We start from the raw sequence: 12334 nt of genomic DNA on the forward strand, positions 1-12334 counted from the left end.
CTATACTTTATATCATACATGTCATTCTTAAATCGCATTTCAAAATAAGGTGCAATCAGTTTTCATGCAACTTCATTATTCAACATTAATTTCAAAATTCAACAAACCTACCTCAGAATAAAGCAAAATAACTCATTTATTTTTAATTAAAAGCTTTATTTATTACAATTATTATTATCATTATTGAAAGCAATAACCGATAAGGAAAACACTTTTTTCTGTCTGCCTCAGGGCTAAAAATGAAAATTGATTGTGACAGAGACAGTTTTGTCAGTTTCTCAGAAGATAGACTATTGTTCATAAATTCATTTAAACAATAATCCTAAACATTGAAAGAGTTAATGAGCTTAAACTAAACGCTTTATCTAACTCAGCTCTGAACATGTTAGATTTGAAGCCATTGTTGCTAATAGAGCTACACTTCCCAAACTGTGCTGCAGATACAATAACGAGGAATTTATTGCCGTTTTTTTTTTTTTTTTTGCTGCAATTAGTTTGTCATATATTGTCATTAGAAGTCTATTAAAACATCAAGTCATTATTTGAGCATCCCCGGGCGGGGAATTAGAATAAAACCATCTTTGCCACACGGGTCCCATTTAGATTAATGGAAAAATATGTAAAACATTTCGTTTTAATTTTCCTCTGACAGTGTTTTGCATACATGCATTTCCTCCGCCTGCGCTGTCCCTCATAATTTATGAAAGCAATCTCGACCAGCACATTACCGGCCTATGAAATACTGCTCGCAGCCTAATTGATTTTCGTCACAATTTTGTGAGGTTATAATCGTGTTAATTGTAATTTACTCTCTGAGGGAATACTGGAGAAATGTATTTAAATAAAACTGCCGAGCGGACTGAGAAGATTATATCAGTTCCACACATAATAGAAATGTCATGTAGAATTACACAGCGCAGGGAGACAGGGATGCATTCCTCTAATCTACAGAGATGTCATTGAAATATTTTACTTTCCCATTTCCAAATGTTATTGCATTGCAAAAACTCATCGAGGTGCAATGAAAGCAGAGCAAAACGAGCTCTAATAAGACCAAAGGAGGTCGTTTGTTTCACCTTTTATCAAACAGGGGGGAAAGTGGACGAATAAGAACAGAATTATTAGATGGAATAAGAAAAATAGATCATATATATGGCACACACACACAACACACACAGTCAAGAGGGTGTTTTGTTTTGTGTTTCAAAACATAAACTGGCCAAATGATTTCCTCATCATCCTCAGAAGAGCTGCCCTTTTTGCTTCCTCCCTGCATGATGCCCTGCACTGCTTCCTCTGCTTTGAGATCTTCCTTCCTGTGTGTGGGGACACCTGTTGGTGCAGAGCAGCCCGGAAAAAGCCAAGTTGTCCCATCAGACTGCTCTCCTTCAACCACTAAAGTCACCTGGTGAGCCTCTGTTCAACTGAGTGCCGGACATTCACAGCCGTAGGAGCTGGTGTCTTAAGAATGACATTCTGCAGCCTCTGACTCGGACTCGATGCTGACTGGAGCAGTGTTTTTTTATCTTTATATTACATCTTTATGTCAAAGTATTAACTGTTTTAATTCATCAAACTAAAGAAAATACCCATTCAAACACAGGCCACTGCACTTACATTTTCAAATAAACTGAAGGAGGCAATAGTCAGCACCAGGCATTAAATCTTTTATTTAGAAATGAATTCCTTTAACAATTAAAAGGGAACTTTGACTGCAGTTCAACTTATTAATGAATTAGTGTTTTCATTCAGCAACTTGTCCTGCATTTATTTCGGATTGTATTCCAACACGATTTTGCTGCGACAAATGATAAATTAAAGAAAGTTTAAAAAGTCAAAATAAAGTATTTATAGCCTGATTTCATGACCCAAAAAAACAAAAAAACAAAAAACAGGATGCATTACGTTCTATGTCAGTACCAGCTACTTACAACCTAAAATTCTGTGATTGATGAGTGAAAGAAAGATCTCCTTCACATAATATATTGTTTAAGTCATCCAAGTTCAAAGTATAGCTTTTCCAGCATTTATTGAAGACCTCATGGCACCAGGAAATGTCTATCAGAATATTGTGTGTGGATTTATTTAATCAAAGTCAGACATAATAGCAGTTGTGCCCACCAGCCTCGGGGTATAATAGTAGTTTGGGTGAAAACAAACAAACAAGCTGAATGTGAATACACGACAGAAAAAGTGAACCAGGGGTGAGGGAAATATGTGGCCAAATGCCAAAGAGACAGCTCACTGTTAGGGTTCTTTGGCTGGGCGCAGGAGTGCTTTCGATCTTTTTGTCTGGCCTGGCCTGGCACAGACCACAGTCCTGCCCCAGACACAATAGATCATACAGTACGAGAGAGAGAGAGAGAGGGAGAGAGGGAGAGAGGGAGAGAGAGATGAGTGCATGAGGTGGGGTAGGGGAGGTATGGTGCTTTTCATTACCATGGTCACCAATGGCACTATTAACCATTCAACACCCCCCCAATTATCCTCCCATCCACAGTCAGAGAGACAAAGCCTCGGTCCTGGTCTGCTGGAGCAACATGGCCACTAATCTGTCTCACTCTAACATCACACCCACTCCACTGTCTCTGGAAGTCAGACGTGCACCCCATTTGTACATTCATTTGTGACAGCGCAGAAAACTACTTTACTAAACTCGTTTAAGAGACATTTTATAAATGTGACCATTTACAACTGGAGATTATGATGACATTGGTCTTTTTGGAGGTGCTCATATATATAGCAGGTGTACTGAAAATTAAATTAAACTGTTAGTGTGAAATGAGAGGTCTGATAAAAACAAATACCTGCAGCATGCATTTATGTTTCCATGCAGATCATCATGTGGTTGGCGCCACACGCCTTCCCTCATCAAGACCACAGGATCACAACTGCCAAAGAGTGAGATTCATGTCTTTACTAAGGAGACTGACACAAAAAAAAAGCTAAATCGTGAGTTTACGCTCTTCCATCTGTGTGTGTGGGCGTGTGTGTGTGTGTGTGTGTGTTTTTTCTAGTGAGCAGAAGTTGGATGTCTGTGAGTCAGGCTCTGGGTAGGGGGCTGAGGCCTGACTGGAAGACTGGGGCCCGATGAATAGATCCACAACAGTGGCTTGTTGTGTTTGTTTACCCTTTTGCCCAGCTGTCTGGACTGTGGAGATGGGAGAGCATTCATCATGACCTAGGAGAGAAGGGAGGGCATGGGCACATGAGAACGACATGATGGAGCACACACTGCAAAGTGTGCCAAGAAAGCTCCCACACAGGGCAATAATCCTCAACAGTCCCAGTTTCAAGAAGCAGATATCTGCAGTTGCTACACGCTATGTGCAGAATTTACATCGTTCAATGCATGACAGGTGATAGTCCAAATATAAATTAGACAACAGTAACAAAAGTGAAACTTCACCCAATTAAGTTGATCAACAAAACATTTCAAGACTTAAATTAAACACCAGAATTCCCCACTGTCCTCTTATGTCGGGAAACGTGACAAAAGTTTCTGATGTGCTGTTTCTGTCATGACACCTGCAACATTTCCAGTATCCTTCGACCTTTCCTGTCAAGGTGTAGGTGTGCGGTTCCTCCCGTTTTTTTCCCGACGTGTTACTTCTCTGGCATGGTGGCAGAGAGCGTTAGGATGTTCTGCGCCTGCTTCAGCGAGGGCATGTCAATCATGCTGCCACGGAAGGTGAACGCACCCTGGACAGGTTCCCGACAGAAACGAGAGCAGACAGAGCAACATTAGAGCAGAAGCACACGAGAAATGCACTTTATACAGCTTTACATATTAAAAACATTCTAGGTTAAGGATAATGTTTACAGGCAAAGAGGAAGTACTTAAGTTTACTGTGCAAAAATAAAAAAATGCCAGTTTATGGGATCATCATTTTGTGCACTTTTTTTCCATCTCATAATATGAAACAAACCCATTTACGTCAACATATTATGTGTTTCAGCAGAAAATGGAACTCCACGAAGGAAATGTGTGAATTACACATCTTGTATAAAATACTACTTTAAGATATTAGGTATAGTGGCATATATTGCGGCACCTATTTGTTTTGGAGAAAAAAAAATCTCAAGCTCAAGTCAAAAAATGCAGTCAATAGCTGGAGGTGAGAATTATGAAAAGCAAGCACCTGTCGTGTTGTTAGACAAAGGGACTGACCCTGCTCGCTGTTCATCCCTTCACACACAAACACAAAGAAAGACACACACACACACACACACACACACACCACGGCAGAGGGATGGGTAGGATATGAATCCCTCGGGCGATGCTTAGTAGGCGCAGCCCTGGCAGGGAGAGAGTTGTGGGCAGATTGTGTATTACCTCAGCAGATAACCCACAGAGCTCAACACACAGGATCCAACCATGCACTAAATTAGGAACAATAATATTGTACACTTAATTGGCCCGACTAACCCCCTGTCTCCTATGTTGTTTCTTAGAGTCACCCAGGGGTGTACAGTACGCATTATCTGGAACTACAGAGGTGTGTGAGAGGGTACACAAAGGATCAGTCCAGTCTCAGAGCACAGGCAGACCTCTGTCATTTCCACACACAAGGCATCATGCTGGAGCCATACATTTGAGAATTGTTGGGTGTTTTTTTTTAAAACTCAGTTTATCCTTTTTTTTTTTTTTAAAGTGTTACAAGTTTTATGAAAAAACAAAAGTTTTATTTGTATCTTTTAGCTATTTTTTGAGTGAGTTTTTGGACTCATAAAAAGCTTGCTGCTTAAAAATGGCATTTTAGGCAAAGAAAAATATGTAATTTATACAGCTATATTTACTCATCTGTCAAGTTATACATATTAATACACAACCTATCCTTGGTGAAAACCCAGTTTGTCAGTGATGAGCAACTATGGTCAGCAATTTTTCTCCAAAACATGAGGTAGTGCAAGCTTATTTAAAACAAAACAAAAAAAAAAAAATCATATTTTGTCCTAAGAAGTTAATGTTACCTTTCCCTCTTTTTGATGTTGGTCAAAAGCAGCAATGAGCTCTTTTGCCCACTGGACCCTCTGCTGACTGGGGGAGAATTCTTCCTGCACAACCGGGACCTGCCCTGGATGGATAACCTGCTTACCTACACACACACACACACACACACACACACACACACACACACACACACACACACACACACACACACACACACACACACACACACACACACACACACACACACACACACACACACACACACACACACACACACACACACACACACACACAGTGATATATTCTAAAGATAACAGGGTTTCTGTGGCCTCGGATTACATTAAATACAAAAGCTGTTTGTGTTAAAAGAACACTGCTTTAACTTATTGGCACAGAACTATTAATAACAGTGAGTGTCATGCATCCTCCCTGATTATAAAAGACTAAAAACACATCTTTCTATTTGAAAACTGTAAAGCAAAGGTTGTCCATAACTGGATGGAGAAAAAAAACAAAGTGTGAGAAGAATAATTTTGGTTGCAGCTTGCACCGCTCATGTGAGAAGGAGCGACGACAGAGAATCAGCAGATGTAGGACAAGCAGAAGAGTAAATTGTGTTGTGTTAATGTGTCACTGACTGAGGTGAGTCAGGGAACCAGCACAAGGCCTGTGCGTCATTAAAGAAATGAAGTGTCCCTTCTCTCTGCTTGCAGCAAAGCACTTTGCTGAACGCTTAGTTAGATTTCAATATGTGACTGAAGTCATTGAGAACAACACAATGACAATAGGGGAGTCTGTAAGAGCCTGACTGAACCTAGATAAAGCTGTTGGACACACAAGCAATTGAGGAAACCAAACACTTTTATTCACAAAAAATTAAAAATCTAATTAATTGAAATTGAAAATATGAAGAAAGTAATTGTTTTATCTATTAACAGTTTTATATTTGCTTTTATCTAATTTCTGCAGATGCTTTAGTCTAAGTAGTTGCACACCTTTCCGCAGACAATTTTGGAAATATATCCAACTGAAACACAAGCCGAACATGGAGTTAAGGCTCTGTCTGACACAATCCCCACCCTCCAGCTCCCACTCCCTCTCAGTTAAATGTGGGTGAACGCCACAGACATAATCCCATGTACATTTGCAGATCAAACTTGTAGTGATAAGTTAAGGTTATGAAACGTCTGGTGAGAACGACGGCTCAGCGGCAGCCAGCAGGAACTCGACACTTTAGGGCTTAGCTCTGTCGCTGACAACAAATCCTTCAAGGTGGCTGGGCGGGCGGGCAGGCTGCACAAGCAAAAAATTTTGCCCAGGAGAGAGGAGGAGAGGCGAGGAGGGGAGAGGAGAGGCGAAGACAGGAGAGGAAAGGGGAGGAGAGAACCCACTCCCTTGATCCAGCTCCGTTCACCCCAGTTAACCCCGGCAAAACACACACATAGCCCACAGTTTTACAGTCAACACACTCTAGTTAAAGGCTTAAACAATTATTGGCATGAGAGAACTCCATTCATTTAATGGCGACTTCTGATGAAAAGATACCTTCGAACAAAAGAGTCAAAATGTGTTTAATCTGTAAAGTTCATCTTGTATTTGCATGGATGAGAGCGCGAATGCATTCGAGCGTGTGTTTATTTGTTTGTGTGAAGCGGAGGGACTGTAACCGCACATTTTCTGTTGGACGGCAGCCTGAGGACTCCCAAGGGCCACGCTTGAAATATGTACGAGTGTGCATGCCTATTTGCACACCTCCGTTATTTTGGTTTTTCAGGTTTTTTTAAAAATTTGTGAATATTATGAATTTCTATGCAACAACCTGTGAGTGTGTGTGTGTGTGTGTGTGTGTGTGTGTGTGTGTGTGTGTGTGTGTGTGTGTGTGTGTGTGTGTGTGTGCGGGTGAAACCATGCATGTTGCCTTCCAGGAGTGAAGCAAGAGGAGTGTGTTTCCCTCCTCTGCCACCTGTTTTACTTCTGTAGCTGAAGACTGGAGCATGTTTCCACACTGAAATTGGCAGGCTTAAATATACTGTAAGAGGGTGTCTGTGTGTGTGTGTGTGTGTGTGTGTGTGTGTGTGTGTGTGTGTAGGACAACAGGAGAATGACAGAGCGAAGAAACAGACAGGGTGACTCAGGTGCCCTCAGTTACAAGCCATTGGTTCTCCTAAAATACATCATTCATGCCCTCCAGCCAATCCTGGACTGCCATGTGGTGCTGCCGTCTCATTGGAGGATTGCTATTTAGCAAAGTGCTCTCAGGCGAATGATGGGCAGGGTCACAGGGATGGAAGTGAAATATGGACCTTAAAAAGCAGAGAATTTTTGTGGAATTGTTTTATATTTCCGGCAAGAAAACATGTTTTTAGTAGGATCACTGAGTCTTAGCAGCAGCACACCGTTTACAGCGTGTGAACCACGGCGCATAAAAAAAGTAAAGACGCTGAACCATTAAAGCCTCCTTATTAATTGAGTTCCTCCCCGACAGATCTGGTAGTTGTCATGGTTTTGCCTCCACACTGTCCGGTGCACCAGTAGCACCGGGTGCTTGTGTTTCACCAGTGTTTTCTGTGCTCAGTGCTAATGGGTGCTGTATGCGGCTTAGGTAGTGCCAAGGTCAATTACTGCACAGGTAGAGGCTTTTGGCTGCACCGTATTATTGCTTAAGCACACTCGGGCCAGTAATAGCTACTAACTAAGATTATACAGAGTGCCCATGGCTTGTAAGCCACTAATCCAGTGCCTTGAATGGTTCTGTACCATATCAAATCTAACCATTTATTTCTTCAAGTGGCTGTTGCCTTCATTAGCTTTTATACTTTCACCTTCCATAAACACCATCATGAGGCAGTTGCCTTCTTTGATTACTTTCTGTTTCCTGAAATAGATTAGTCCCAACAAGTGCAGACAAAGTAAAACAGAAAATTATACTTATAAAGTCTGCACACATTAAAGGAACCTTTGTGCAAAACTTATTAGGCAATATATCACATGTCAGTGAGTGAATATTTCACTCTCTAAACACATTTTCAATTGAGAAAGGTCAAAATAACCTAAACAGAAAAAACAGACAGACAGACAGACAGACAGACAGACAGACAGACAGACAGACAGACAGACAGACAGACAGACAGACAGACAGACAGACAGACAGACAGACAGACAGACAGACAGACAGACAGACAGACAGACAGACAGACAGACAGACAGACAGACAGACAGACAGACAGACAGACAGACAGACAGACAGACAGACAGACAGACAGACAGACAGACAGACAGACAGACAGACAGACAGACAGACAGACAGACAGACAGACAGACAGACAGACAGACAGACAGACAGACAGACAGACAGACAGACAGACAGACAGACAGACAGACAGACAGACAGACAGACAGACACACACACACACACACACACACACACACACACACACACACACACACACACACACACACACACACACACACACACACACACACACACACACACACATCACAAGCCTGCAGCACCAGAAAATAGAGGTGGCAAATGAGGTCATCTGGAAAATCAGTTGCTGTATGAGACAGCAAGAAGCTCACCTACAAGATGATTTGATGATGTGAAGTGCAGGTAACGTGTGTCTAAGGCCAGAAGGAGAGTGGAGAGTCTGCTCAGGATGTTTCCATCAAAGTGTTTCTTTCTCTCCTTTTATTTCCCTTTCCAGTGTGAAACTTGTGTGTGCCTACTGCCTGATGTTGTCTGGTTCTATTCAATGATCTCACATTGGCAAAAAAAAAAATCGAAACATTAACATAGAAAGCGTATATTTTTTTTTTTTTTCACAGTTTGCGGAAGGGGAACAGGGAAAAAATATCAGATTTTGAATAATCAGTCAGAAAACACTACAACAAATATATTTGCTGCAGCGAAGGAAGAATGACTGGAATATCCGCTTTGGAACAGGCTGTCCTGCCACACACACACACACACACACACACACACACACACACACACACACACACACACACACACACACACACACACACACACACACACACACACACACACACACACACACACACACACACACACACACACACACACACACACACACACACACAAAGCGTTGCCTGGCTACAGACACACAGTGAGCGTTGTTAAAGTAGATGCTACCACTCTTTTCTGATAAGTTAATCATACTTGCACACACACGGACACATTTGCACGCGAGCAGGTACGCACCCAAGTACACACCTATGGACACAAAAGCATTCACGGTGGGCACAACAGAAATGTCAGACGAGCATTTAACGACTGTGTGCCGTTGTTCACAATTCACTCGAAACAAAAAAAAAAAAAGGAAAAGAAAAAAGACAAAGACAAGCATCCAGCTCTAAAATCAGACACAGAGGTGAAATCTTCATTGCCATGTGTAAAACATGTATATCTACATGAAAAAAGCTAGGAGCTGTTGGGCACCTTTAAACTGTTTTAGGAAAGATTTGAGGCAAGTCCATTATGATGCCACAGAGAGGAGTGAAGAAAAGATGGGATACAAATAAAGAACAACTGAGAAAAATGAGAAGCAATTGCAGACACCAGGAGTATCAGAAGTAAGCAAGCGTGGCGGACATAAATGTTAAAATCAGGACTTAAGTGACCTTCGTTAAATGGGACAGGGGCAGATCTGACACTCGGATATAAAGAACTTTACCTGTGAATCCCATGAGAGCTCCCTCTTGAGCCTGTTGCCTCAGCCCCTCCAAATCTTTGTAGTCGATGTGGACCAGGTCGATAGCCTGTAGCCCGAATGCCTTGGTGGTCACAACCACCTTCTGCCTTGCGTAAAGGAGCTCTCTAGCATCCTTAGTCCGTGTGGCACCTAGAAAACAAAGATATGTCTCAGGATCTCACACACAGCCAACATGTGCAAGGAAATGAGAGGTAGGGTAGTGAGAGGTGATGAAAAGATGAATGAAAGAGTGCAGAAGTCAGGACATTTGAATATTTCTCACTGATAAAATACACCTAATCATGGGTTTAACTGGTAACACTTTTTTTTTACCTGCAGTAAGTGCTATGGTGATATAACTCTCATCAGAAACTCTTTTTGTTTCCTGATATATAAAATAATTAACTTCTTCCATTTATTATCTTTGCATATCAGGATAAGGACAAGGACATACCTTGTCTTGTTATCAATCATATATCCCATTATCACAAATCATCTCTTATTCCAATGAAAGAACTACTGTATTTGTAAACACTGCAGCCATCCAATATTTCCTTCAAAATAGGGAAAGAGGAATGACCTGTGAGGCATTATTAACAGACTGGCAATTAAACTCTATTTAACCTTGTGCTTTTTTTTGCCAAAACTCCAGAAAGGAGAGAGACAGAAAAGCACTTAGAAAAGAGTAAGAAAGTTAATTAGAAGGTGTAATCGCTACCTATGCTAGCACAGAAGTCATCTGAGCCAAACACCACGCCGTCATGATGAAGACCAGCCTTGGGTGCAAGGCGACGGATCTCCTCACAGACCACCTGGAGAGAATATACATTACTGTAATACAGGCTGAGTAAAGCGACACAGATGAAAAGAGGGAAAGGAATGTTGGACATCTCTTCACAAATGCTACTGAATAAATCTAATTATACTTCAATATTCCTGCAGTTGTTCAAGGTTCAAACAATCTGGGTTTCTGAGTGTCCTCTGCAGGCAGAGAAGCATCTAAAAATGGCCATCATTAGACACCAACTTATTACACAACTTTCAAACCCTTGCTTTCATTCCAGTGTCATTTACATAGAGTGATATTATATAATCGCCTACTAAATGTGCACACATACATACACAAAAGCAAACAGAATACACCAGTACTGCCTCTTCACTCTTGGCTGTCCCAAGACACTTTGTTAAGTAGGGTTGGGAATCAAACCTCAATACTTTCATTTATTTTTTATAGTTTAAGTTCTGAAAGATCTATTGTATTTTTTTTTTTTTAAAGTAAGGTATTGAAAAATGGCACCTGCACCAAAAAAATGTCAGAAAACTAAATCACAAATGTCAAAAATATTGCTTAAATTAGACTGACTGGCAACCACAATTACTACTGAATGAGGATTCTTTCCCCTTTTTTTCTATGGAATGTGATTGTCTGTGGTGAAGAGGGTGAAACAATACAATTGTGTCTCCTGCTTTTGTTGGCTTACAAATTAATTTCACCAGTAGCTGTTCAACAGAGTTTTATTTTTTCTGTGCTTGTAACCCGGGGTTCAGTCTGGGAAAAGATACAAGGTGTTCTCAAGAAAGTACACAGAGGCACCCCCTGCCATCAAAACACCACACACACGCACATGCACACACACAGTCACAGAGCTAGAGTGGAGAACTAAAAGACAAATCAAAAGAAGGAAGGACAGCTTGTTTCTCCCCAAATGCCCCAAACCATGCCCTTTTCCACATGTAGCTGAAGGTCATGCTGTACTATATCAGGAACTGCTTTGAAGCTTGCCAAAATATCATTAAGAACTTTTCTGCTATGATGATATTAAAACGGTTCTAATTAAAAAATGTCAACGTGTCTGGAGAGGGAAAGAGAGAGACAGAGAAAAGAAACAAAAAAAAGGCTCATTTTGAGAGACTGTCCGAATGCTTTGAATCCCTTTCATTTTGGACACGTGGAGAGCTTCGCTCGCTGACGCAGTCTTTAATCTAAAGTGAACAATGGACAAACAGCAAAATGTCTTACGCAGGCAGTTTTTGGGGGTTTGTTTGTAATTTACCTTAAAATTAAGCAGGCCCACAGCAGTTTCCACAAAGGTGACCAGGCGAATGGGTTCTGTCAGTGCCCGTCCTTTCAAGTTGTGCTGAAACCTGTCAACAAACTAAACACACAGGGACAATCTCATTAACTACTCTCACTGTTTGTGTGAACAGAAAACAATAGTCCTCCATACAATCACAATAAATTCATTTGTTGGCACTACTACTGTACAGTCATAGTCATTCTATAAGTCAGACATTTGTGCTTTGTTGGACCATATACACTTTATGCTCTGCCGCAATTGTTTTTATTAATAATATTTCAGTCTCATGATCAGCTTCCATTTGTGATATTGTTTATAATACGCAGAAATCTTTAAGGAAACATTATGTTCTGATGGATTGTATTTCTGCTTAAGTTTCTGCTCTTCTGTAAATCAAGTAGTAAGGTGCAGCTTCTCAATGCATAATTAGTTATTTGAAATATAAAAATAGGAAACTCATACTGAGATACTGAGCTCTTGTGTCAAATGATAGGACACATCTTTCAAAACCATGCAAAAACTCACTTTTGATATGAACCTTGACACCTTTATTACCTGTTATTACCTATTACTGTTCCCATCTCAGT

General features: G+C 40.9%; 1 protein-coding gene across 1 annotated transcript in view; it reads right to left on the reverse strand.

The window, feature by feature from the left end:
- Positions 1 to 1658: 1658 nt before the first annotated feature.
- clybl (citrate lyase beta like) overlaps positions 1659 to 12334 on the reverse strand; it is a 66542-nt gene continuing 55866 nt past the window's right edge. Inside the window, exons 4-8 of the mRNA XM_062432269.1 lie at positions 11724 to 11825; positions 10388 to 10481; positions 9652 to 9819; positions 4975 to 5099; positions 1659 to 3702 (exon numbers count right to left, since the gene is read on the reverse strand). Of these exons, the coding sequence (XP_062288253.1) occupies positions 3607 to 3702; positions 4975 to 5099; positions 9652 to 9819; positions 10388 to 10481; positions 11724 to 11825 (585 nt within the window). The 3' untranslated portion in view covers positions 1659 to 3606. The remainder of the gene's footprint in view (positions 3703 to 4974; positions 5100 to 9651; positions 9820 to 10387; positions 10482 to 11723; positions 11826 to 12334) is intronic.

The sequence above is a fragment of the Scomber scombrus genome, chromosome 13 (genome assembly GCF_963691925.1).
Source record: "Scomber scombrus chromosome 13, fScoSco1.1, whole genome shotgun sequence".
NCBI classification, from domain to species: domain Eukaryota; kingdom Metazoa; phylum Chordata; class Actinopteri; order Scombriformes; family Scombridae; genus Scomber; species Scomber scombrus.